This window comes from Papio anubis, chromosome 1 (assembly GCF_008728515.1).
Source record: "Papio anubis isolate 15944 chromosome 1, Panubis1.0, whole genome shotgun sequence".
Lineage (NCBI taxonomy): Eukaryota > Metazoa > Chordata > Mammalia > Primates > Cercopithecidae > Papio > Papio anubis.
The window spans coordinates 27,405,385-27,429,431 of record NC_044976.1 but is presented as its reverse complement, the minus strand read 5'-3'; the positions used below and the strand labels follow the sequence as shown (position 1 = coordinate 27,429,431).

At 39.3% G+C, this 24,047-nt stretch overlaps 1 protein-coding gene across 34 annotated transcripts in view; it reads right to left on the bottom strand.

Moving 5' to 3' along the window:
• Positions 1-24,047, bottom strand: part of EPB41 (erythrocyte membrane protein band 4.1) — a 230,613-nt gene that overhangs the window by 45,230 nt on the left and 161,336 nt on the right. For 10 of the 34 annotated variants that reach the window (XM_031666212.1, XM_031666285.1, XM_031666241.1 and 7 more), the window contains 5 exons: positions 22,256-22,464; positions 17,283-17,339; positions 17,079-17,120; positions 15,115-15,177; positions 10,356-10,532 (listed from right to left, as the gene is read on the bottom strand). In XM_031666212.1, coding sequence (XP_031522072.1) covers positions 10,356-10,532; positions 15,115-15,177; positions 17,079-17,120; positions 17,283-17,339; positions 22,256-22,464 — 548 coding nt within the window. Of the gene's footprint in view, positions 1-4,441; positions 6,414-6,796; positions 6,848-10,355; positions 10,533-15,114; positions 15,178-17,078; positions 17,121-17,282; positions 17,340-22,255; positions 22,465-24,047 lie in introns of those variants that run through there. The other 24 variants (XM_031666271.1, XM_031666286.1, XM_031666225.1 and 21 more) reach the window with 14 other exon arrangements.

The window sequence follows — 24,047 nt, the reverse complement described above, 5'->3', positions numbered from 1 at the left end:
CTCCCGAGGAGTTGAGATTATAGATGCCTGACACCACACTCAACTAACTTTTGTATTTTTAGTAGAGATAGGGTTTCATCATGTTAGCCAGGCTGGTCTCAAACTCCTGACCTCAGGTGAGATCTGCCCAACTCGGCCTTCCGAGTGCTGGGATTACAGGTGTGAGCTACCGCGCCTGGCCTAGGATTTCAATCACAAAAGATTTTTTTTTTTTTTTTTTTTTTTTTTTTTTGAGACCAGAGTCTCGCTCTGTTGCCCAGGCTGGAGTGCAGTGGCGCGATCTCGGCTCACTGCAAGTTCCACCTCCCGGGTTCATGCCGTTCTCCTGCCTCAGTCTCCCATGTAGCTGGGACTACAGGCGCCCGCCACCACGCCCAGCTAATTTTTTGTATTTTTAGTAGAGACGGAATTAGCCAGGATGGTCTTGATCTCCTTAAGCTATTATTCAAGTTATTTGGCTTTTAGCCTGCATTTCTGATCTGTGGGAATAAACTACTTTATCTTCTTTTTGTCTTTCAAGTTCTAGGATAATAGGAGTTTTGTTTACCAAAAGGAATCCTCCATGAATTTATAATTGTTGATCATAGCCACTGCTCTTCCTCTAGCCTAACTTTGTATGGCTTTCTAACTCTAATTCCGTACTGCCTTAACCATTTCAGGTTTCATGCTTTTAATCTGCACCAATGTGTTTCTTTTTGTGTCATACTCTGCTGCAGTAAAAGGAGACACTAAAGCATGAGGAGTAATAGCAGCAGAAATGAGAGTGGTCTATTAATATTATCCACTAAAGTGTAGAGGAAGCAGATATGGTAATGCCACATGCCACACAAAACAGAATAAGAATAAGGAGTTGTCGTAGTTTCTAGTACCAATATTACAAATGGTGTAATTTGAGTATATGAAAAAAAGTGAAGTTTCTATGTATAATAAAAACAATATAATAGTCATTTTCAAAGCTGTAGAGAATGCTATGGTTTGGGATTTTATAATTTCTGTGAAGCGGAATGTAAGGGAAGGCAACTCTGTCAACAAGTTTTGTATGTCTTTACTGTATTCAAAACCCTTGGCGAAAAAATAAAAGCAACAATAAGACCATCTCTCACATTAATTTTGCCCTGTTTTCCTTTTGTAAATACATGGTATTTACACTGGGTAAACCACAAGTATAATTTTTGCTCCATAATACCTTCTTAAAATTAATTAGCTCTCTAATGCCTCATGTGTCCTATATGCTTATCTATAGGAAGTACTACAGGCTTATCTTTAAGAAGTATTACAGAAGTGACTTAGGAAACTAGGAGAAAGTGAATTGGGTTATTATATCCAAAGAAATTTCAGAGTAAAATTTATAATATTTAGTAGAAAGAAATGTACTAGGTTCTAGGATGCCAACTGGAAATCTATTCCATGTATAATATCCGATCTAATCTTGGTCAACAGAGTCAGCATCTTTTCCCTTCAAAACTTTTACTGAAGATGTAAATAAGCAGAAAACTTGACCCATGCAAACAATTCCCTTCATATTGCAAGTGTTAGCATAAAAGAAAATGGCTGAAAGATAGGTCCAAAATACAGATGCTTGGTTTATTTTCAAGTATGATCCACTCTAATCATGCCATTTGGATAAGATGAATTTATTAGGGATAAATTTGGAAAGACATCTTAGTAAAGTGGTCAAATATCAATAAGGAGTAGATGGAAATAAACACAGCTATTTAACTACTTACTTTCAAAATAAAAAGAAGTTAATGTATGTTTGTGTTTTTTTAAATTTTCATCTTCCCAGCTCCCAAAAGACCAAGAATTGAATGACAACCAGGGTCTCTGGTTCCTGGAATTTATTACATATTCATTCTCATGAGGTAGGTTTGTCTCCACATTACTAGGTGGAAATCTGGGCACCAAGTAGTTAACTAGGGTGACTCTAGTACTCTCAGAGTCACCCTAGAAATGAATAATGACAAAACCAAGGCAAAAAATCCAAAATATTATACTGTTCTGTATTGATGCGTTTAGTCCAAATTATTTTTTATTTATCAACTTGCCATTAAGAAGCTGAATCAGGGTAGGCGCGGTGGCTCACCCCTGTAATCCCAGCACTTTGGGAGGCCGAGACGGGCAGATCATGAGGTTGGGAGATTGAGACCAAACTGGCTAACACAGTGAAACCCCATCTCTACTAAAAATACAAAAAATTAGCCAGGTGTGGTGGCAGGCGCCTGTAGTCCCAGCTACTTCGGAGGCTGAGGCAGGAGAATGGCGTGAACCCGGGAGGTGGAGCTTGCAGCGAGCCGAGATCGCGCCACTGCACTCAGCCTGGGCAACAGAGCAAGACTCCGACTCAAAAAAAAAAAGAAAAAAGAAAAAGCAGCTGAATCAGGGTAACACCAATATGTATTAGAATTTGCCTCTGGTACTGAAAATGAAGGAAGGAAACCAAGACTATTTACACCTTTTTTTTTTTTTTTTTTTTTTTTTTTGTGTTTCTCTCTATCACCCAGGCTGGAGTACAGTGGCGTGATCTTAGCTCACTGCAATCTCTGCCTCCCGGGTTCAAGCAATTCTCCTGCCTCAGCCTCCCTAGTAGCTGGGATTACAGGTGTGCACCACCATGTCCAGTTAATTTTTGTATTTTTAGTAGAGGCAGAGTTTCACCATATTGCTCAGGCTGGTCTTGAACTCCTGACCTCAGGGGATTTGCCTGCCTCACCCCCTCCCAAAGTGCTGGGATTACAGGTGTGAGCCACCATGCCCGGCCTATGTATACTTTATTTTGCAAATATTGGCAGTATTACCTTCAGCTAATACAAAGCTGGAATGCCCAATATTTTTCCTCTGATAATTGTGATGGTAACTTTTGAGTCTGCATTGGTCAGCTTCATCCAATACAAGGGCTTAGCCATTCTCTTAATCATTCTCACCCTATTGATAGAAGAAATGGCCTCTCCTTTGACTCTCAATAAAGATCTCCGAGGACTCTTGTTGCATTTCAGAAAACTGAAAAGTATCATTGGCTTAGACTTTTAATGGACTTGGAATAACTCCAATACAAAGAGAAACAAAATTCAGGGTGAAGTTTACAATAGTAATTAATAAAAAGCTGTGTATAAGGATGAAAACTGGAAATTCAGGAATTATAATCTGAAACAGTTATAAAAGTATAAATAAAGTTCTGATTATTTCCTTTCAATTCCTTAAAAAAAGATTTAAAATAATTTAACAAAGTCTACAGTTCCATTTGCTATTTCATTAAGGAAAACTCTTGTACCTTTATTTCCCAGATAAAAGAGAGTACTTATGATTATAACTTTCTGTGGTAGAGAACAGCTTTGTAATATTTCAGGTCCCTCTTATTATGAGTGAATCAATAAATATGCTTATTTACAAAATATATATCATAAATAGACATAGCCTGTGACATAAAAGATATATACGCACACCAAATTTTAAATTTTAACCTGGTCCTTGCTTCTTTTTCCATTTCTTGGGAAAGCCTATAATGACAGTGTAGCAGTTTTCAGGAAACACCAGATAATTATTTCTACATGTCTCCAGAGACAAGAAAACAATACTGGTAGATGTTGAAGGACAAAAGATTCTTGTCTTTACTGTTCTCTTTTTTTGCTCTAGGCCATCTTCTCAAAAATAAAAAGTCTTGTTTAGAAGTTTCATCAACTGAAAAGCATGGAGAAGTAAAACAAAGTATAATAATCTTAATTTGATAACCCTATAAACTCAGATTTCAAAACAAATATTTGAGACATTAACCAAATCATCCATATTGGTACATTCAAGTGCCATAAAAAGCAAGCTACATGCAAGGTTTCATCAATATTGAGGTAAAAAATAACAGGTTAGGCATGTGAGTTGTGTCCTGAAGAGAGAGAGAGAGAGTGCTCATATTTACTTCAGGTAAGTCTTAGAAGTCAACATGCAAACAGAGGACACATACTTGTCACAACAGAACTTGAGGTCACAAAGCCATTGATTAAAAACAGTTGATTTCAACACAAGTGCAAGAACAAACAGGTCTGAAGTATATCAGGAAAACAAAGTATATCAATATATATTTTAAGCTTAGCAATGGCTAACTATTGCTACTAGCAATATAATTAGCAAAGCCATAAAGAAGTAACACAGTATCTTAATTCAGAGAAGGGTTTGTTTATGTACAGATCTTGAGTAAATCTGTGTTCCAGGACTTTTAAGGATAGGTAGAGTAGTCTGAGAATTTTAGTCCTGGCTGGAGGCTAAGGGGCACCAGCACCATTTTCCTTAAACCATATCAACACTCTACTTGTGAAAAGATGGCATTTAATCTTTGAAGATCTCTTCTATACAGCAGGCAGGATAAAGTTGTCTGTCCCTGTACAGCTCAGAAATACTCATAAAAAGGCCACAGAAGTCAAAAGCCCTTTTCCAGAAAAGACTTTTGTTTATACTGGTTTGATATCCTAAGAAAAGGAGTGGTTATGGATTTGTAGATTAAAACGTTATCATTTTAAGGCTTCTGAAAGGTTAGTAAGTTGAAATTTTTTCTTAAACTATGAAGCCCATGCCAAACAAATGACTCTAGAGGATTAGGAAAATATTCCATCAAATGTATCTAGAGAGTATCCTGGTTTGTGTGAGACATTGGATGGGAGGACATAACAATAGTAAACAGCAAACATGCAGGATAAAGGAGTCAAAGCTTTTGGGAAGATTACCAACCTGCCATATGCTTAATTCTGATTTGTTTAAATTTGTTAAAATTCAGTGCAGAAAAGCTGGCTTTGGGCAGTCCATTGCTACTCCTTTGTACCCCCCAATACATAATCTACAAAGAGTAACATTTGACAGAAAAATGATCACAAGGGCTCCCCTAGGACAGTGAACTATCAAGATCAGAGGGCATCATACAGCAATAACACAGTTGAAGCCAAGGACAAAAGTTCAATGGTCTTGACATTTCAGATGAGCACCCTGTTTTCTGATCACAGAAAGACCAACCACCAAACAGCCAACACAAGGACCACGAGAAAAGACATCATGAAAGGAATACGAGGAGATGGAAAAGTACTAAAGTAGAGGTGACACTTTTTGAGAGACTTGTGATCCTCAGGGATTGGAATAGAAACCTTGGGAAGAATTTCTTCATTTTCTTGCTGGGGCAAGGCTCTTTCAGTAGATCTTTCTTGCCTTTTAATTTTCTCTTCATCCTGTACTAACAGAGCACGTTCCTGTGTCTGCTTTCACAGTAGAAGATCAAGAAAGACAGAATAAGATGAACAAAATGACAGATGGAAAATGCTCAAAAATGATACTTGGGGATGTGCAAAGGATTTGGAAAGATCTTTTAGACACTGTTCATTTTAGCTTTACTTTATTTTGGCAATTTATCCTGGCAAAGTTTCTGTAACTTAGTAGGGTGCTCAATAGACACCTTTTTGAGTGACTGAACACTAGAACTGAAAGTTAAAGGGATCACTGGCTTTCCCCTTGTTATGTTATTTATTTTTCCTTTGAGGATATTCACATATGAATTTTAGGTCATTTTCTATTACTTTGGTGCTGCCAATCACTAATTGGGCAATGCCAATAATGAAGCATTTTTCTTGCCATCATAAAAGTTATTTTTGGCTGGGTGTCGTGGCTCATGCCTGTAATCACAGCACTTTCGGAGGCTGAGGTGGGCAGATCATGAGGTCAGGAGTTCGAGACCAGCCTGGCCAACGTGGTGAAACTCCGTCTCTACTAAAAATATAAAAATTAGTCGGGCGTGGTGGCACATGCCTGTAATCCTAGCTACTCAGGAGGCTGAGGCAGGAGAATTGCTTGAACCCGGGAGGCAGAGGTTGCAGTAAGCTGAGATTGCACCACTGCACTCGAGCCTAGGGGACACAGCAAGAGTCCGTCTCAGAAAAAAAAAAAAAGTTACTTTTATTACAAATAGAATGGCAGAATATAAAAAGTAATCCTTACGTCTCTTCACATAGACTTTAAAAACTGCAACAGTTCATTCAGTATAGCAATTAATTTTTGCTCAAGAAATAAAAATCTTAATCTTATACATTTTAAAGACTGCGAAAGAAAAACAAAAAGTATAAAAGTTTATAATGTCCCTCCAAGGTTCACCAAAACAAATAAATAATAATGACCATCATGAAGGTTTATACATTACTTTAAGCAAATGCTTTTAACACTTTTAAGGAAAGTTTTTTCTCCCCAGTTGTCCAATTGAGAAGTTTTTCTTCCCCCTGCAATTTCTGTACTCTGGTATCCATAGTCAAGACAGATGTTATCTATGAAAGGAAAAACTTGGCTCTAAGTTCTCTCAGTTGAGCTAGCCTTCTCTGATCAGTTTGGAAGTTCAACACTGGTTCTTTGCACACCCCTAAGTGATATGTATCAGGGAGAAAGTAGCTAGGGGACTGATCAGCAAAAAAGAAAAAAAGGAAAAGAAAGGATGCAAAATTACAATGATTTTTGAAAGAAAATAAAGGGGGAGAAGAAAGACAACATAAAAAGAATAGGGTATAATTAAATTCATTTTCTCTCTGAATACATATTTTTATCTTCATGCAGCTTTTCAACCAGCCATGCGCCGAAATAAGCAAATTGAAAGCTGCAAAAGCTGCAGCAGTGGAAGTGTTATGTGTTAGGCCGAAAGGCTGTGGGTGTGAATTTACTAGTAGAGCCAAAAGAAAAAAAAAGTATTCAGCAGCTGTTGTTCAGTTCTGGGGGGATTATCTGCTTAGTGCCATGACAAGAGCAAATTCTGATTGAGAAGCACAAGTCATAACAGCAGCTTTACCTCTGGCCCACCAACCTTTCTTTCCGAGGGAAGCATAGAAGTTTTCTTCACCTGGTCATACACAAATTATATAAAATTCAGTTGCCTTGCAATGCAACAACAATACCATCAAAGGTGGAAGAGGTATCCCCAGAGAACAGAAATAGTATCCCAATTGTTAAAGAAAAAGTAAGATATGCCAGAAAGTGGAATTACCCAATATTAAAGGTCACCATAATACAGTGCTTATTTATTCCACTATTCCTTTACAGGGATAATAGCATAGAGCTAAAATTGTTCAAGTACTCCCATGGATCTTGTTTAGTTTATAAAAAGTTATTTCTTTAAAGAACACAGAATGACATCACCATTCCCAAAACCAACCCTGAGAAGATTTCTGAAAGGTTTCTATTAAAAGACGTAAGATAATTTCTGGAAACGGAGACCAATTCAAATTTACTCAACCTCATCCAAGAGAGTACCAAGTTACTTTTTCAAAGTAGTTGAGCATCTTTTATTACTTGCACAGAGTCAAAAAGAAAACTTCTAGAAAATACGCAGTTATAGTTTGCAGACTGGGCTAACCAGGTGAAACAGCAACAAGGCGTTTTCTCATGGAGTCATAGACTTACAGAATTTTAGAGTTCACAGGGACTTTAAAGATCATCTACTCCATAAACCGAGGCCCAATATGATAAATTACTTGTTCAGAATTGTTCAATTCGGTTTTGACTAGCCAGACCCTCTAAATCAAATCAAGCCACAACCAGAACTACTAGACCTTTTATGACTCTTATTAGTAGAGATACATCAAAATTAAGTATCCTACTGACACTGAAAACAGTGGTCTTGCCCAGAAAGCAGACTTATTGTCTCAGTTCAGGATACATGCTCTAGATTTAGAACATAAAACTAATGTCCATTTATAGAAAATGGAGGCTGAGAGGACAGTAAGTAGCAAACAATAGCATCTATCATCCCTGGTATCTCTATTTAGCTGCCCATTACTCAGGTATTCTCCAGCCTTATTTGTGAAACTGGTTCAGCTCTGTCTGGAGAACTGTTAGCCAATTTTAGTCACACTTTGAAAAATACAAAAAGTACCCTTTGTGAACCAACTTTTTTTTTTTTTTTTTTTAAGACGGAGTCTTGCTCTGTTGCCTAGGCTAGAGTGCAGTGGCGTGATCTCGGCTCACTGCAATCTCTGCCTCCTGGGTTCAAGCGATTCTCCTGCCTCAGCCTCCCAAGTAGCTGAGATTACAGGCACATGCCACCATGCCCGGCTAATTTTTTTGTATTTTTTGTAGAGATGGGATTTCGCCATGTTGGCCAGGCTGGTCTCAAACTCCTGACCTCAAGTGATCCACCTGCCTCAGCCTCCCAAAGTGCTAGGATTATAGGCGTGAGCCACCACGCCCAGCCTGTGAACCAACTTTTACTACCTTCTCCAGTTCCAGAAACTAAATAATAATTTGGATAGTTTACCATAAATTCTGAAAATTTAAAAAAAAAAAAAAAGTTTTAGCCAGGTGCGGTGGCTCATGCCTGTAATCTCAGTACTTTGGGAGGCCGAGGCAGGTAGATCGCCTGAGGTCAGGAGCTCAAGACCACCCTGGCCAAGGTAGTGAAACCCCATCTCTACTAAAAATATAAGAAATTAGCTGGGCGTGGAGGCAGGCGCCTGTAATCCCAGCTACTAGGGAGGCTAAGGCAGGAGAATCACTTGAAGCCGGGAGGTGGAGGTTGCAGTGAGCCAAGATCATGCCATTGCACTCCAGCCTGGGCAACAAGAGCAAAACTCCATCTCAAAAAAAGAAAAAAAAAAGTTTTAAAATTATTAAGACATCACTTTACCTTTTTTAACTAGAACTGCTATTGTTTTTGGGGAAAAACAAGCACGTAATTTTTAAATCATAATCACTTATTGAGTGATTGTGACTATATAAGTATTTCACTTGTACTGACTAAAGATAAAAACTTTTGGGGTATATGTTCATGGTAACTTTCAAGATATTTTCATTAAATGTTTAACAGATTCATTTATTCAGATGTAAGATTTCTTTTTTTCTTTTTCTTTTTTTTTTGAGACGGAGTCTCACTCTGTTGCCCTATCTGGAGTGCAGTGGCGCGATCTCGGCTCACTGCAATCTCCGCCTCCTAGGTTCAAGCAATTCTCCTACCTCAGCCTCCTGAGTAACTGGGATTACAGGCATGCGTCACCATGCCCGGCTAATTTTTGTATTTTTAGTAGATACGGGGTTCACCATGCTCGCCAGGCTGGTCTCGAACTCCTGACCTCGTGATTCGCCCACCTCAGCCTCCCAAAGTGCTGGGATTACAGGTGTGAGCCACCACACCCGGCCCAGATGTAGGATTTCTAAGATAGGTAATGATAACAATAAAAGAAAAAGAAGAGCCCCTGAGCTCTAATTGTGACTATCTCACACAACAGTGTATTAAAAGTTTAATGTTACTCATAAAGATAAAATAACTAGTTTTCCTTTTCCTTTCTTTTGAGACAGGGTCTCACTCTGTCACCCAAGCCGGAGTGCAGTGGTGCAATCATGGCTCACTGAAGCCTTAGTCTCCTGGCTCAAGCAATCCTCCTGTTTCAGCCCCCGAATAGCTGGACTACACAGGTGCGCACCACTATACCTGACTAATTTTTGTAGAGATGGGGTTTTGCCATGTTGCCCAGGCTGGTCTTAAACTCCTGGACTCAAGCGATCCGCCTGTCTTGGCCTCCCAAAGTGCTGGGATTACAGGCATGAGCCATGGTGACCAGCCCACAGTTTTTCTAAAATTGAAATACAATAATTAATATTTGGAGTTCTGAATTCTCTGGCTTAGGGGGCTCCTTGGTTTACTATATAATTGTGGGGAACCATTCAGATATTTCTAAGTTGTGTAAATGTTCAAATAAAGCTTTTTTTTTTTTTTTCCGAGACAGAGTCTCACTCTGTCGCCCAGGCTGGAGTGCAGTGGCACGATCTCGGCTCACTGCAAGCTCTGCCTCCCGGGTTCACGCCATTCTCCTGCCTCAGCCTCCCAAGTAGCTGGGACTACAGGCGCTCGCCAACACACCTGGCTAATTTTTTTGTATTTTTAGTAGAGACGGGGTTTCACCATGGTCTTGATCTTCTGACCTCGTGATCCACTTGCCTCAGCCTCCCAAAGCAAATAAAGCTTTTTAAAAACACTAATCTCTTTCCTATTTTGACTTCCTAAATTTAGTAAACTTTCGAGTCCCTGAAGGCACAGTTTGAATACAAATAAACCTCTACTGGCTTATGGTCAGTTTATAAACAATCATTAGCCAGAAGCATGTAGCTGCAGAGATAGTTCTCAGAGGCTAATCATCTCCTGGTGGCTCCAAATGGCTCCCACAATTGGACTGGGTAGCCTATATGACTTAAAAAAAGTAAGTATTTGATTACAAATGCCTTAAAGCAGCAATGAATATAGTGAGGCACCAAATCCAAATTTCAGCTCTAAGCTTTCTCTCAGATACAGAATATTAATACATAAAAACATTTATTCCCTCCATTTTCACAATTGGTCATGTGGACAAAGTACTCACTCCTTCTCCTGTGGGGATTTGCCCATTGACGTTAAGAGTTCGGAAGGGGGAGTGAGTGGATAAGCGTTTATCCCATTCACTAGGCCGTGGTTCTGGTACAGACTCCATGAAGTTCTTTTTCAGCTCACTGATGCTAGCATGATGTTTTCTGATCTCCTCTTGACTCTTGTCTAAATCCTATAGTTGAAAGGACAAAGATGCAAAACAATACATAATCAGGACAAACAACATAACCAAGGGCAACCCATCAGAGACTGGGCACTGGTAGAAAACACACCACATCCAGGACAGATGTTACTAATCTGCATTCAGATTATAAATATACAACATGGTATATTTGCTTGCCTTTTTTTTCTTTAAATAAAGTGCTTTTCTTGGAAGCTGTGAAGTATCACAACTCCATAGCTGTTAGCAGTTATATAACCCATAAAGAACTCACGCCTTAATTTATGACTCTTCTTCCCATGTGACACAGCACTAGATCTCTAACTCCTCATCCCAAGAAGGTAGTTCCACAACTCAATTAGCCTCAGCTTGATAAGAAATTATTTTAGGCTCAGCTCAGGAGGATGGAGATAGCAATAGATAAACAAACTGTTTAATGAAGGCATGGTGAAACATACAATCCACCATTGACTGTCTTGTCTTGTTGAGTTGCAAACATACAGTATCCTTCTATTTCTACCTGGAGATGGTTTTACTTCTCTATTACTAGGTGGCTGTTTTTGCTTTTTGATAAACAAGAATAGCCCTTTTTGATGTAAGAATTTATTCCTGAAATTCCTAGTTAAAGGCTCCAGAGCTGACTGTTACTACCTCTGAAAAATCACCCAGAGGTATATAACACAATGACATTTTTTCTTTGTCAATAATATGCACAGAAACTAAAACCCTTAGGCTTTCTAGCCTCTAACAGCTTCACTTCATTGCTTAGTACAACTCAAACCAGGGACCTCTTCCAATGACCTTCAAAGGATTGAGAGTGAGTTAACAAGAGTTCACCAAATACCTTATATATTTCCTTGACAATTTAAAATAACTCAACTGTTCCAGCAGATTAAATTTTCTTTTTAATTTTTGTGGGTACATAGTAGGTATATATTCTAGCAAATTTGAATATTGGGCAACCTGAGGTACAGGCAAGCTATTAAAGGGATATTCCAGGGAGAAATGAACGAAGCTTAGGTTAATAAAGCATGAGCTAGAAATAATATTCAGGTTTATGTAAAAGGAGGTATATAACAACTTTCAAAAAGGGGACTTGGCCAAAAATAATCTGGTAAATATACTTGAAGACAAAAACTCAAACTTTCTTTGTCCAACAACACTTCAAAAAACCTTAAAAGATCTATGCTTGAGATCAAAACATGTGGGAGCCCATCACTTGATGACTGCAAAAAATTTATTACATATCAAGGCAGCTCTGTATCCAAGAAAAGCATAATGCTAAATACATTTCCTAATATGCTGGGTGAATTTTGGATTTAGTCTTTCTTTTTTGGCTCTGTAGGAAACAGCTATATTGGGGTAAAAAATTAGAATTCATGTCAATAAAATTTTGCTTAAAAGTTTTTTCTGAGGGTAATACAGGTTTTAACTAAATAAAACTCTTTCAAAAGCAATGTCAAAGGGAAAACAGCATAAGAATAATCAGTGAGACAATTTTGATTCTGGAGATATTCATTCAGAAAAATCATTAACTAGTCTATTTCTTTTTATTTTTGCAAGACTGAACCATGTATACCTGCTTTAAGATCAAATAGAAAGCTAACTCCAAAAGGGCGATCCTGTAGCATCCAGAAGAGCATGTTTCGCATGTTGGGATGAAATGTGAGTATATTTTATGAATATGGACTTCGCTATGGGGAAAAGAACAGTTTGCACTTTTGTTCTAGCTGAAAGCAAGAAAAGCATGTCTAGTAGCTAAAGAAAAGCATGAACAAGCCCATTCAAAGACCCAGTGTTAGACTGAGCAATCAGACCCACCAGGCATGTAAGGTCCCATGACCCAGCTCCTCACTGGTAATTAAAATCTGTTTGGGCCAAGACCAGCTTAATACATTTGGGAAGGTTAAAAATGTGAATAGAGCAAAACAAAAATGAGCAAGAGATGCTATGTAAAATGATAACTCTCTGAGTTAACCTCTTAATATAAGAGACTTGTGATTTGCTACTCTTCTTGCCTAGCTTCAGATTGGCTTGGAACCTGAGAAAATAAATATTTTGGTAAAACCAGTAGCTTCTGAGGGAGCTTTCTCCATCCTTCTTAGCTGGCTTTGTTGGAAACCTGTGGGGGCACAGAGTAAAATTAAGATCTCAAAGGGACCTGTTCCAAATAGAATTTGTCATAGACAACTTGCTACAGGTTCTCTCTGGGAGATGGAGGAGGCGGTAGATCTAAAAATGAACTCGACCTTATTTGTGCCAGAACAAAGCATTAGTGGGGGCGGGGTAGGAGAAGAGGGAGGAGGGATGCTTAAAAAAAAAAAAAAAAGCCTGCTGGAGTGACAGATAACTTGAGAGAACTTCCTTACTTGGGAAAAACTTTATAATAACTAAAGAATGATGGCCAAATTACTTTGGCTGTGTTCAGGTTAGACACTTTTTGATGCCTATCACTTCATAATTTTAGCAGCAATCAAACCAAACACTTCATTAAATATAAAATGTTCTCAAAAGGCAGTTAGTGGTTTTAATTTTCAAACACACTTATTTAGAAATCCCCTCTCATGGCTGTCAATGAAATGCTGAGGGAAAAACACATCACACACAGGGACTTTGTGAGTCTCAGAAGCCATAACACACCTCATGAAACAAATGACAAATATATGATTGGTACTGCAGGTTCCAGTTAAGAGGAAGCACTGAAGATGAACTAGTCAGGAAATATGCATGTTTAGAATTTCAAGATGTTAAACTGCCAAATAAAGGAAATCAACCAACATTCACTATTCTTCCTAGTCTCTGAAGATGGAACTACTCAGGTCTAGTTTCAGATATGGGCTAAAACAAAGAGATCTAGTTGCCAAGTTTGAAATATCTGAGGATCCAGCCTTGAAAAACTTCATGTTAAACGAGACAAATATATGTAAAGCACTTGGTATTGCATCCACCATGCAATATATGTTTAATGAAGGCTGGGCATAATTTTTCTCAAAGCCTTTATACGTAACAAGTACTCAAAATACAGATATTGACAAGGAATAAGATGAGGTTTAAATAATTATTAGAGGCTATATATTAAGCCAGAGATCTATCTAGTTTTTAAAGTTTAGGTTGGGTCCAGTGGCTCATGCCTGTAACCCCAGCACTTTGGGAGGCTAAGGCAGAAGGATCACTTGAGTCCAGGAGTTTAAGACCAGCCTGGGCAACATATTGAGATCCTGTCTCTACCAAAATTTAAAAATTAGCTGGGCATTGTGGCGTGCACCCATAGCTCCAGCAACTCAGGAGATTGAGATGGGAGGATTGTTTGGGCCCAGGAGGCTGAGGGTGCAGTAAAGAGTGATTGTGCCACAGCACTTCAGCCTGGGTAATTCTGTGAGACTCTGCCTCAAAAAAAAAAAAAAAAAAAGAAAGAAAAGAAAAGAAAAAGAAAGAAATGCTCATTACCCTGTTGTAATTTTCAATGAAAGAACTAATTCCTTAGAGGATATATAAGAAAAACAACAGAAATTCAAGAATCTCCTTTATAGGCCAGGCGCGGTGGCTCATGCCTGTAATTCCAGCACTTTGGGAGGCCAAGGCGGGTGGATCACGAGGTCAGGAGATTGAGACCATCCTGGCTAACACAATGAAACCCATCTCTACTAAAAAATACAAAAAATTAGCCAGGTGTGGTGGCAGGCGCCTGTAGTTCCAGTTACTTGGGAGGCTGAGGCAGGAGAATGGCATGAACCTGGGAGGCGGAGCTTGCAGTGAGCCGAGATCATGCCACTGCACTCTAGACTGGGCAACAGAGCAAGACGCCATCTCAAAAAATATATATATACGTATATATATATATGACCAATGTTGAATAAAATGGGAAAATAATCTCACAACTCTTATAGCAGACAGCATGTTGCTGTTTCTGAGTGGAAAACAGTGTGGTTTAATAGAGTTGGATAGATCCTCACATCTTGGCTTTCCAGTTCTGGGACTACAGGGAAATTACTTAATCTCTTTGAGCTTCAACTTTCTCATCTTTAAAATAACAATCCCATACCCACAGGCCTGTTTTTATGATTAAACCATCTTATAGTAACTACTCATTAAATGCTAGGCTCCCCTCTTTCCTTCTTATATCTTTCTTTTTTCCCCCCCGACAGTTCTTCTGTCATTTTTCTATTATCTCCAATATTTTAAGTCCATTTTGAATTCCCTACTTTTTCGCACTCTCTTAGTTCAGAAAATGAAAGAATAGTGCAAATTTGCATCTTGGGACACATGGAAGTTTATACTCTTGGAAAATTAAAGGAACTTTTAGCAATGATGTAGAACTTTCTAACGGTGGGTAAAACAATGGAACCATGAGAGGTAGAGGTAGTCCCAATCATATATTTTTCCAGGTAAGTATGACAGAAACTAAAAAGAATCAGAAGGCGAGATGTTTGCATATCTTCATGTTCACCAACATGCAAAAGCATTTTAAACCTAAAGTTCCTTCATGCAATGGCATGCAAAACCAAATGCAGCACAGAATGAAGAAAAGGGGATCAGCAAAGAATGCAGAAGGTTCCAGGCAACCAACTGAAATAAGCTTCAAGTTCATACAAACCTCCAACATTAAATTGCTATGTCTGATATAAATGTTTTCACCATCTAGTCTTTCTCTCTTTTTCTGTGAAAATGAAAGGGGGGAAAAACAGAAAAGCATAAAAAATTAAAATGTTGTTCTTGCGGGAAAAAACTGAAAATTGGCAAACCAAAAAATATTTAAAATTAAACGTCCACAGCGCAGCATATGCCAACGTGAAATGGTCAGAGTCACAAGGACACACAGAGAACATGATTACCACGAGAAAACGATGACCTTGTTCATGAATGATGAAAGAATGTGATGATGTTATTCAAACAGACAGTGCTCCTGGCTTCATTGGCTTCTTATGTAACAAGTTGTTTTTTTTGTTTGTTTTTGTTTTTGTTTTTGTTTTTTTTTGAGACGGAGTCTCGCTCTGTCGCCCAGGCTGGAGTGCTGTGGCCGGATCTCAGCTTACTGCAAGCTCCGCCTCCCGGGTTCCCGCCATTCTCCTGCCTCAGCCTCCCGAGTAGCTGGGACTACAGGTGCCCACCACCTCGCCCGGCTAGTTTTTTTTTTTTTGTATTTTTTAGTAGAGACGGGGTTTCACCGTGTTAGCCAGGATGGTCTCGATCTCCTGATGTTGTGATCCGCCCGTCTCGGCCTCCCAAAGTGCTGGGATTACAGGCTTGAGCCACCGCACCCGGCATAACAAGCTGTTTTATGTTCATTTTTGAAATTGAACTGTTTGAGGGTTACCTTAAAACATATGACTCTAAAAAACACTGAAACTCCAGGTATCATGGAGTGAAGAAATGCTTTGAAAACATTATTTAGCTTTTGGGATGTATTTTATACTTAGTGACACTGAGTATAATTAGAGATTTTATAATCTCTAATTATAAAATCTAATAAAAAATTAGACCTCTTTTATAAAAAAGATCTAAGAAAGATTATCATTTTATACATGATCAGCCAATAAATATATTCAGTTAACTGATTCAAACTGATTCATCCCACTCTATAGATGAAAAGAATGAGGCACAGAGAAGTCAAACCCAGAGTTATACACAGTACTGGGGCTGCTGCTACAGAGGGTGTTTTTCTGGAGACAGGGTCTTACTCTGTCACCTAGGTGGAATGTAGTGGTGCAGTTGTGGCTCACTGCAGCCTTAACCTCCTGGACTCAAGTGAGCCTCCTGCCTCAGCCTCCCAAGTAGCTGGGACCACAGGAGTGTATCACCATGCCTGGTTAATTAATTAATTTATTTTTTTGAAGTGACGGGGTCTCCCTATGTTGCCCAGGCTGGTCTTGAACTCCTGGACTCAAGGGATCCTCTTGCCTCAACCTCCCAAAGTGCTGGGATTACAGGTGTGAGCCATCACACCCAGCTATGATGGTTTTCATTTTATGATAAATGTGTATAAAATATTATCAATCATTCTAAGAATATGATCATTGTGAAATAGTTCTTATACATTTTTAAATATAAAAGATAGGTTTGACTTTCACTGTTTAATGAAAAGTTTAATGAAACTTTTCAGCATATAGTATAGGATTATGGTTTCTTCAGTTTATGTAAATATATGTGTATAGCTGTCACCCAGGCTGGAGCATGGTGGCATGATCTCAGCTCACTGCAACCTCCACCTCCCAGGTTCAAGCGATTCTCATGCCTCAGCCTCCCAAGTAGCTGGGACTAAAGGCGTGCACCAACACACCTGGCTCATTTTTGTATTTTTAGTAGAGATGTGGTTTCACCACGTTGGCCAGGCTGGTCTCAAACTCCTGACCGCAAGGGATCCTCCTGCCTTGGCCTCCCAAAGTACTGGGATTATAGGCGTGAGCCAATGCGCCTGGCCCATATCCGTTATTTGAAAGTATTAACAACTCCTGATTAAAAGAAATCAATGAAAAGAATGGATCACTGTCTTTTTAATGCATTGTAAGTCAGCATGGGTGAAATGGCAATGTAGTTTTGTGAAAGTGAAAAATGGCTAACCTTCCTCATTCTTATCAGATCTTCAGTTTTTTCTGCAAGCTTCTGTTTTGCCATAATTTAAAAAAGAAAGAAAAATGATAAAATGTTGCTCATTGAAGTTTGTTTGAACCTTCATTTTATAATTTTAAGGAAAAGGGAGTAAGGGAGAAGAAAAAAACTGAGGGGGTGGAGGGAAAGAGGAACAAGTGGCCTATTGGCACAAACCTGTGTTTGGTCACCATTTGAGGTGGGTACTGTCACCTCGATGTGGGTTTTTTCCACCTACATTTAAGAAATAAAGTAGTGAAAACATTTTAGGTTAGTAGGTTTCTATGAATAGTGTTGTTTCCAAATAAGCTGCATCTTTAAGCTGGTTGTGAAATACGCTGATATGTAATCATCATGATGCAGTCTTATGGAGGGTGTTACAGGGAAGGATATTACTCCCAAAAGTCATCTGTGTTTACCATCACATTTTCAAAGCTGAAAAGGTAACATGGATATCCAAATTATCAAAAAAGAAAATTAAGGTAAGTATTCTATTGATGAAGAAAATATATTTTTATACTTATTTATAAAAAAGTATCCACTTAAAAGAATAATTTAGGCTTATTTAATGCAATAGCCATGTTTTTGTTTTGCCTTTAAAAAATGATCTGGAAGTACTTTAAGTAACATTTAAAAACAAATTTACATATGGAGTTATCAACGTATGACATATATGACAGGAAGAAAATCTTTAGTTAAAGCACACATGTAATAAACCACATATGACACCAAACTGGTAAACACAAAGGATTTTGTTAGTTGAACAATATACTTAAGGAGGCACTTCATTCTTCAGTTTATTACACAACAAAACATTACAATAAACCCAATTTAAATTGTAACTGACACATGAAATTACTCCCAGGGCTGGTTATAAACAAGCACATGCAGGATTCAGCTGCAACATTCAACACACTGCAATCTTCTCTAGGAAGGTGGAGCCTATGTGTTTGGTAGAAGGGCAAGATTCATCCTTAGTATTAATGGTAGAAAGAGAATAGCTAAGGTCTCCTGCCTAGCTTTGAAATACCTTTAGTAATGTCATTTTATACATAGAAAATAATGGAGTAATTATTAAAAAAAAAAACAAAAACAAAAACAGGCTATTAAGAGGGAGCATAATAGAGTGAGCAACGCACAAAGCATTGGATATCTTAAATTAAAAAATTGATTGTTTTTACTAAGGGCTAAATCACTTTGTATCATTAAGTTCTTTACAGAACCTCATCAATCTGTGGTGTTGATATTCTTTTTAATTACACTAAGCAGCATTACTTTGGAATATAATGTCATTGTGCTATTTTCCCTAAACTGAGTCTAAAAAACCTGAGAGAGCTACAAAATTAGTGACACTGTCAAGTGTTAAGTTAAGTATACCCCATTACAGCACTTTAACTACCAGGGGTAATTAACCGTTTTGGGTCATTTCTACTTTAAGTCCCAGCATACTTGTTGTGTGGTCATTAACAAGTTTTTTTTACCCCCCAGAGCTTAAATTTCTTATGGATAAAATTGAGATAATGTCTTCCTAGAATTGTGCATTTAGCAAACAATAATGTTAAATTATTTTACAGGCCGGGAGCGGTGACTCATGCCTGTAATCTCAGCACTTTGGGAGGCCAAGGCGGGTGGATCACGAGGTCAGGAGTTTAAGACCAGCCTGGCCAAGATGGTGAAACCCCGCCTCTACTAAAAATGCAAAACAATTAGCCGGGCGTGGTGGCACGCACCTGTAATCCCAGCTACTCCGGAGGCTGAGGCACAGAATTGCTTAAACCTGGAGGGGCGGAGGTTGCAGTGAACTAATATCGCTCCACTGCACTCCAGCCTGGGTGACAGAACGAGACTCTGTCTTAAAAAAAAAAAAAAAAAAATGTATTTTACAAAGCTTAAATTCCTCATTCAAATGAATAATGACTTCTTTTTGCTTTGGATCTTTATCAATCCAATAGCAGAAAATTGAGAGCCTCTACTTCAGTTTAAGAATTGAGGCAAGCCGGGCACGGTGGCTCAGCCTGTAATCCCAGTACTTTGGGAGGCTGAGGCAGGTGGATCACCTGAGGTCAGGAGTTCGAGACAATCCTGGCCAACATGGTGAAACCTTGTCTCCACTAAAAATATAAAAATTAACTGGGCGTGGTGGCACCTGTAATCCAGCTACTCAGGAGGCTGAGGCAGGAGAATCGCTTGAACCTGGGAGGTGGAGGTTGCAGTGAGCTGAGATCGCACCATTGCACTCCAGCCTGGGTGACAGAGCAAGACTCCATCTCAAAAAAAAGAATTGAGGCCAAGTAGCAACAGTATTTCTATGTATGCCCCTACATAGAACATTAAATAGTACCTACTGCCATACTTGCAGAATAGACCTCGTTAAAATGACAACAAAAAGCCATCTCTATCTCAAACTAATGTCAGATAATGAAATTTACAGTTACAAGGCTACTTTATCACTACTATTGCTTTATAAAATAAATATGGCTTCAGGTAAATGCCATAGTTTTGTTTTGTTTTTTTTGAGACAGAGTCTTGTTCTGTTGCCCAGGCTGGTGTGCAGTGGCGCGATCTCGGCTCACTGCAACCTCTGTCTTCCAGGTTCAAGTGATTCTCCTGCCTCAGCCTCCCAAATAGCTGGGATTACAGGTGTCTGCCAGCATGCCCAGCTAATTTTTGTATTTTCAGTAGAGACGGGGTTTCGCCATGTTGGCCAGGCTGTGATCCACCCGTCCTGGCCTCCCAAATTGCTGGGATTACAGGCGTAAGCCACCGTGCCTGCCACCAGAGTTATTTTCTAACTGCTACATATAAAATCAGCTCAGAGTCACCCTTAATTCTGCCACCACCATTACTATAATAAGTTATCAGAGGTGGTCTTCAGTCTCATTTCAACACAAGTATCTCAAATCATATATTTATGTAGAATTAATTGGCAACAAAGACCCCCTATTGGCTTGGAAAGCTTATACCAGGTAGTGATCTCTTTACTCTGCCAAGTTCCCAAGAAAAAAGGGAGCCTATTGTTGAAGATATTTATGTCTATGATACAGGCAAAAAGGAGTAAAAGTAAGTCAGCAGAAAGCCAGAGGAATCTTAGCCACTAGGAAGATTCCCCTAACAATTCCAGTAAGCTAACACTTTTTAGTTAGTATAACAAATGGAGGGATAGTCAAAAGTGCCTGGTGAGATATTCTAACATCAAAAACTGAGGAGGTAGTCTAACATTAAACAGGCATTGTTGACACTGAACCTGAAGACCAATGTCATAAATATTTGGCTACGTACAAAAATGTAAACACCTACCATTCACTCAATCTGTTTTTCTCTTTGGACTCAAGGTAGTCCCAAATGGACAGTAAAACTGTATGTCATATTTAACAGTTTGCTTTTTTCTTTATTATTATTTTTTGAGACGGAGTCTTGCTCTGTTACTCAGGCTGTAGTGCAGTGGTGTGATCTGGGCTCACTGCAACCTCTGCCTCCCAGGTTCAGGGAATTCTGCCTCAACCTTCCCAGTAGCTGGGATTACAGGCACCTGCCACCACGCCCAGCTAATTTTTGTATTTTTAGTAGAGATAGGGTTTCACTATTTGAGACAGGGTATCACTTTGTCACCCTGGCTGAAGTGCAGTGGTGCAATCTCGGCTCACTGAAGCCTCCTCAATCTCTCAGGTTCAAGCTATCCTTCTGTCTTAGCCCCCGCAAGGAGCTGGGACTACAGATGTGCGTCACCATACCCAGCTAGTTTTTGTATTTTTTGTAGACATGGGGTTTCGCCATTTTGCCAAAGCTGGTCTTGAACTCCTGGGCTCAAGGGATCCGCCCGCCTTGCTCTCCCAAAGTGCTAGGATTACAGGTGAGAACCTTCAAACCTGGTCTGTTTTTGTTTTGTTTTGTTTTGTTTTGTTTTAAATACAATCAAAACAGAGTTAGATTGTCCACTGCTCTAGAAATAAACTAGATATTGATCTGGCTCCAAAAGAACAAGGTTAATCCATCTGCCAAAGTGAGGACACTTACTAAGATCTAACTCAGTTTAAATTTTTTTTTTAATTTCTTAACAGACATATAAAAATGTAATTCTCCTTATAAAGACTGCTTCTCATAATTCCTGTTGCCAACAGTAAGACCTATATTTATTTCAATAAATCTGAGCTAGCACTTCGATTCTATCACTGCTTAAATGTGTTTACGAAGCTTAACACATAAAACGTCAGTCTAGTCACCGTCTAGGAAATCTGCTAATTAAATTGGTGATTTTTCAACACAGTGCAGTGACTGTGGATACAACTCAGAACCATAGGTGGGCCGGGCGCGGTGGCTCAAGCCTGTAATCCCAGCACTTTGGGAGGCCGAGACGGGCGGATCACGAGGTCAGGAGATCGAGACCATCCTGGCTAACCCGGTGAAACCCCGTCTCTACTAAAAATACAAAAAACTAGCCGGGCGAGGTGGCGGGCGCCTGTAGTCCCAGCTACTCGGGAGGCTGAGGCAGGAGAATGGCGTAAACCCGGGAGGCGGAGCTTGCAGTGAGCGAAGATCCGGCCATTGCACTCCAGCCTGGGTGACAGAGCGAGACTCCGTCTCAAAAAAAAAAAAAAAAAAAAAAAAAAAAAAAAAAAAAAGAACCATAGGTAACTCAGCAGTACAACCTCTCCTACATAATGGATCTTTTCCTTTTTGTAACGCTACTTAAGATTTGAGCAACCACATAGATGTGCTTTATGTAATACCTATTCGTTGGAAACGCTGTGCATACATCCATCTTAGAAAATAAAATTATATTTTAATCACAATAGCAGAGCAGAGCTTAGTCTTAAAAATCTATGTAGCGATTCCTTCTAGATGAGTAAAAATTATTTTAAAAAGCAGAGGATCAATCATACTGGTGTGTTTTATAAGTTCATTTAGAAAAATAATAGTTGGGTCAAGGAGTGGGTCACCTTATAACTTCTGAGATAGCTTACAGTCTTACTGACATAACTCTATGAAAATATTTTACAGGTTCATGGGACACATCTTCATTTAGAAAGAATGAGGAATAACTTTGTTGAGCCTATGAGAATAAGCAATTGCTTTGAACATGTTCCTGGTCAAAATGTTAAGGCTTCTAAATCACAAAGTGAGTTAGCTAAGTATTTGGACTGATGACATACCTTCCATGCTTCTGTGGGCTCTGGCTCAGCTTGCTCAGGTGGCTCGTCTTCCTTTTTCACTTCAGCCTTCACTGTTTCCTTCTGTGCTTTAGGGACCACTGTTTTTTTAGCAGAGGCATCTAGGACGCCACCTTCTGCAACCTGACCCTGAGCAATGGCGGGTGCAGAAGTGGGCCGAGGACTTCGGTCTGCCGAATCGACAGCTGCTGCTATGTGAGAACGGGAAAAGGGAAGAATAAGTAAAGGCCAGAGCTACTGTATTATTTCAAAGTCACCAGGCAAAATAACTGTGAATCCAGGGCACACACAAACGTTACAGTGTGTAGTGGGCTATCATACAGAGGGTAAAAAATAAATCATTAGTGCTCTGCCAGGGAACTGACAGCAACAAGAAAGTTAAATGTACCATCAGTAGAAAGGCTAAAATGTGTTAATGATCATATTCCATGAATGCTGAATTCAGGTGAGACAAGATCAAAGAAAAGAAATAGAAAATCCATTTATCTTGTAATTTTAGTTTCAAAAACCTGCAATGTTGTCTATGGTGGGGAAAAAAGGGTCAACTAAATGTGATTTCTTCCATGAGGCCTTTTAAAAATAAAGATGTGTTCATTTTTAGGTTATTTCAGGAATCTAAAAATATATTGTAAGAAAAAAGAATTAAGTCTGATTTCTTCTGTAAGCCTCCTTGGAATGATTACAAAATAACTTGATAAATGGCTCTTCTGGTAAGACACAAACTACTTTCTGATGCTTGTAAGGACAAATTTTTGAACCAGATGCTCTCCCTTTTAATAATATATCCTTTGATTAAAATAACACGAACTCAAAATCTTTGTCAGTACTCAAACCTAAACAAAAATATCTTTTGAGTTCTGTCCCACTATCTCTCAGTCTTACCAATTTGTATTATAGCTCTTATTCTCTAATATATTTAGGGCAGTGGTTCTCAACTGGAGTAAATTGTCCCCACAGAATATTTGGCAATGTCTGGAGACATTTTTGGTTGTTGTAACTGAGGAGGGAAGAGAAAGGAGGTACTGGCATCCAGTGCATAGAGGCTGAAGTTACTGAGGTTAAGAAACCTGGCCGGGCGCGGTGGCTCAAGCCTGTAATCCCAGCACTTTGGGAGGCCGAGACGGGCGGATCACGAGGTCAGGAGATCGAGACCATCCTGGCTAACAGGTGAAACCCGTCTCTACTAAAAATACAAAAAACTAGCGGGTGAGGTGGCGGGGCCTGTAGTCCCAGCTACTCGGGAGGCTGAGGCAGAGGAGAATGGCATAAACCTGGGGAGGCGGAGCTTGCAGTGAGCTGAGATCAGGCCACTGTACTCCAGCCTGGGTGACAGAGAAAGCGAGACTCCGTCTCAAAAAAGAAACCTTAATTTAGGGGAAAAGCTATATACACTGTTTTAGAGAGAATAAACTATACAGGCTTATGATAAAATCTTGATCTTTTCTTTTTTTTGAGCGAGTCTCGCCAGGCTGAGTAACCCGGATCTCGGCCTCACTGGCACGCCATTCTCCTGCCTCTTCAATGCTGAAGACAGCATACCCAGCACTTCCGGCTATTTGGCATATTTTTCAATGAAACGGGGTTTCACCCGTGTTAACCAGGATAATCTCGATCTGTTTCGTCTCGGCACCTCTAAAAATGCTGGACTGGCTACGCTCCATGCATCGATCTTTCTAAGAGCTAATTGTTGTGTTGGAATATTTGGTATCACAAGTTTTTGGGCAACACTTCCAAAACAATCGCTCATGCCCTTTTTGTGGTTTATGTTGGTAAC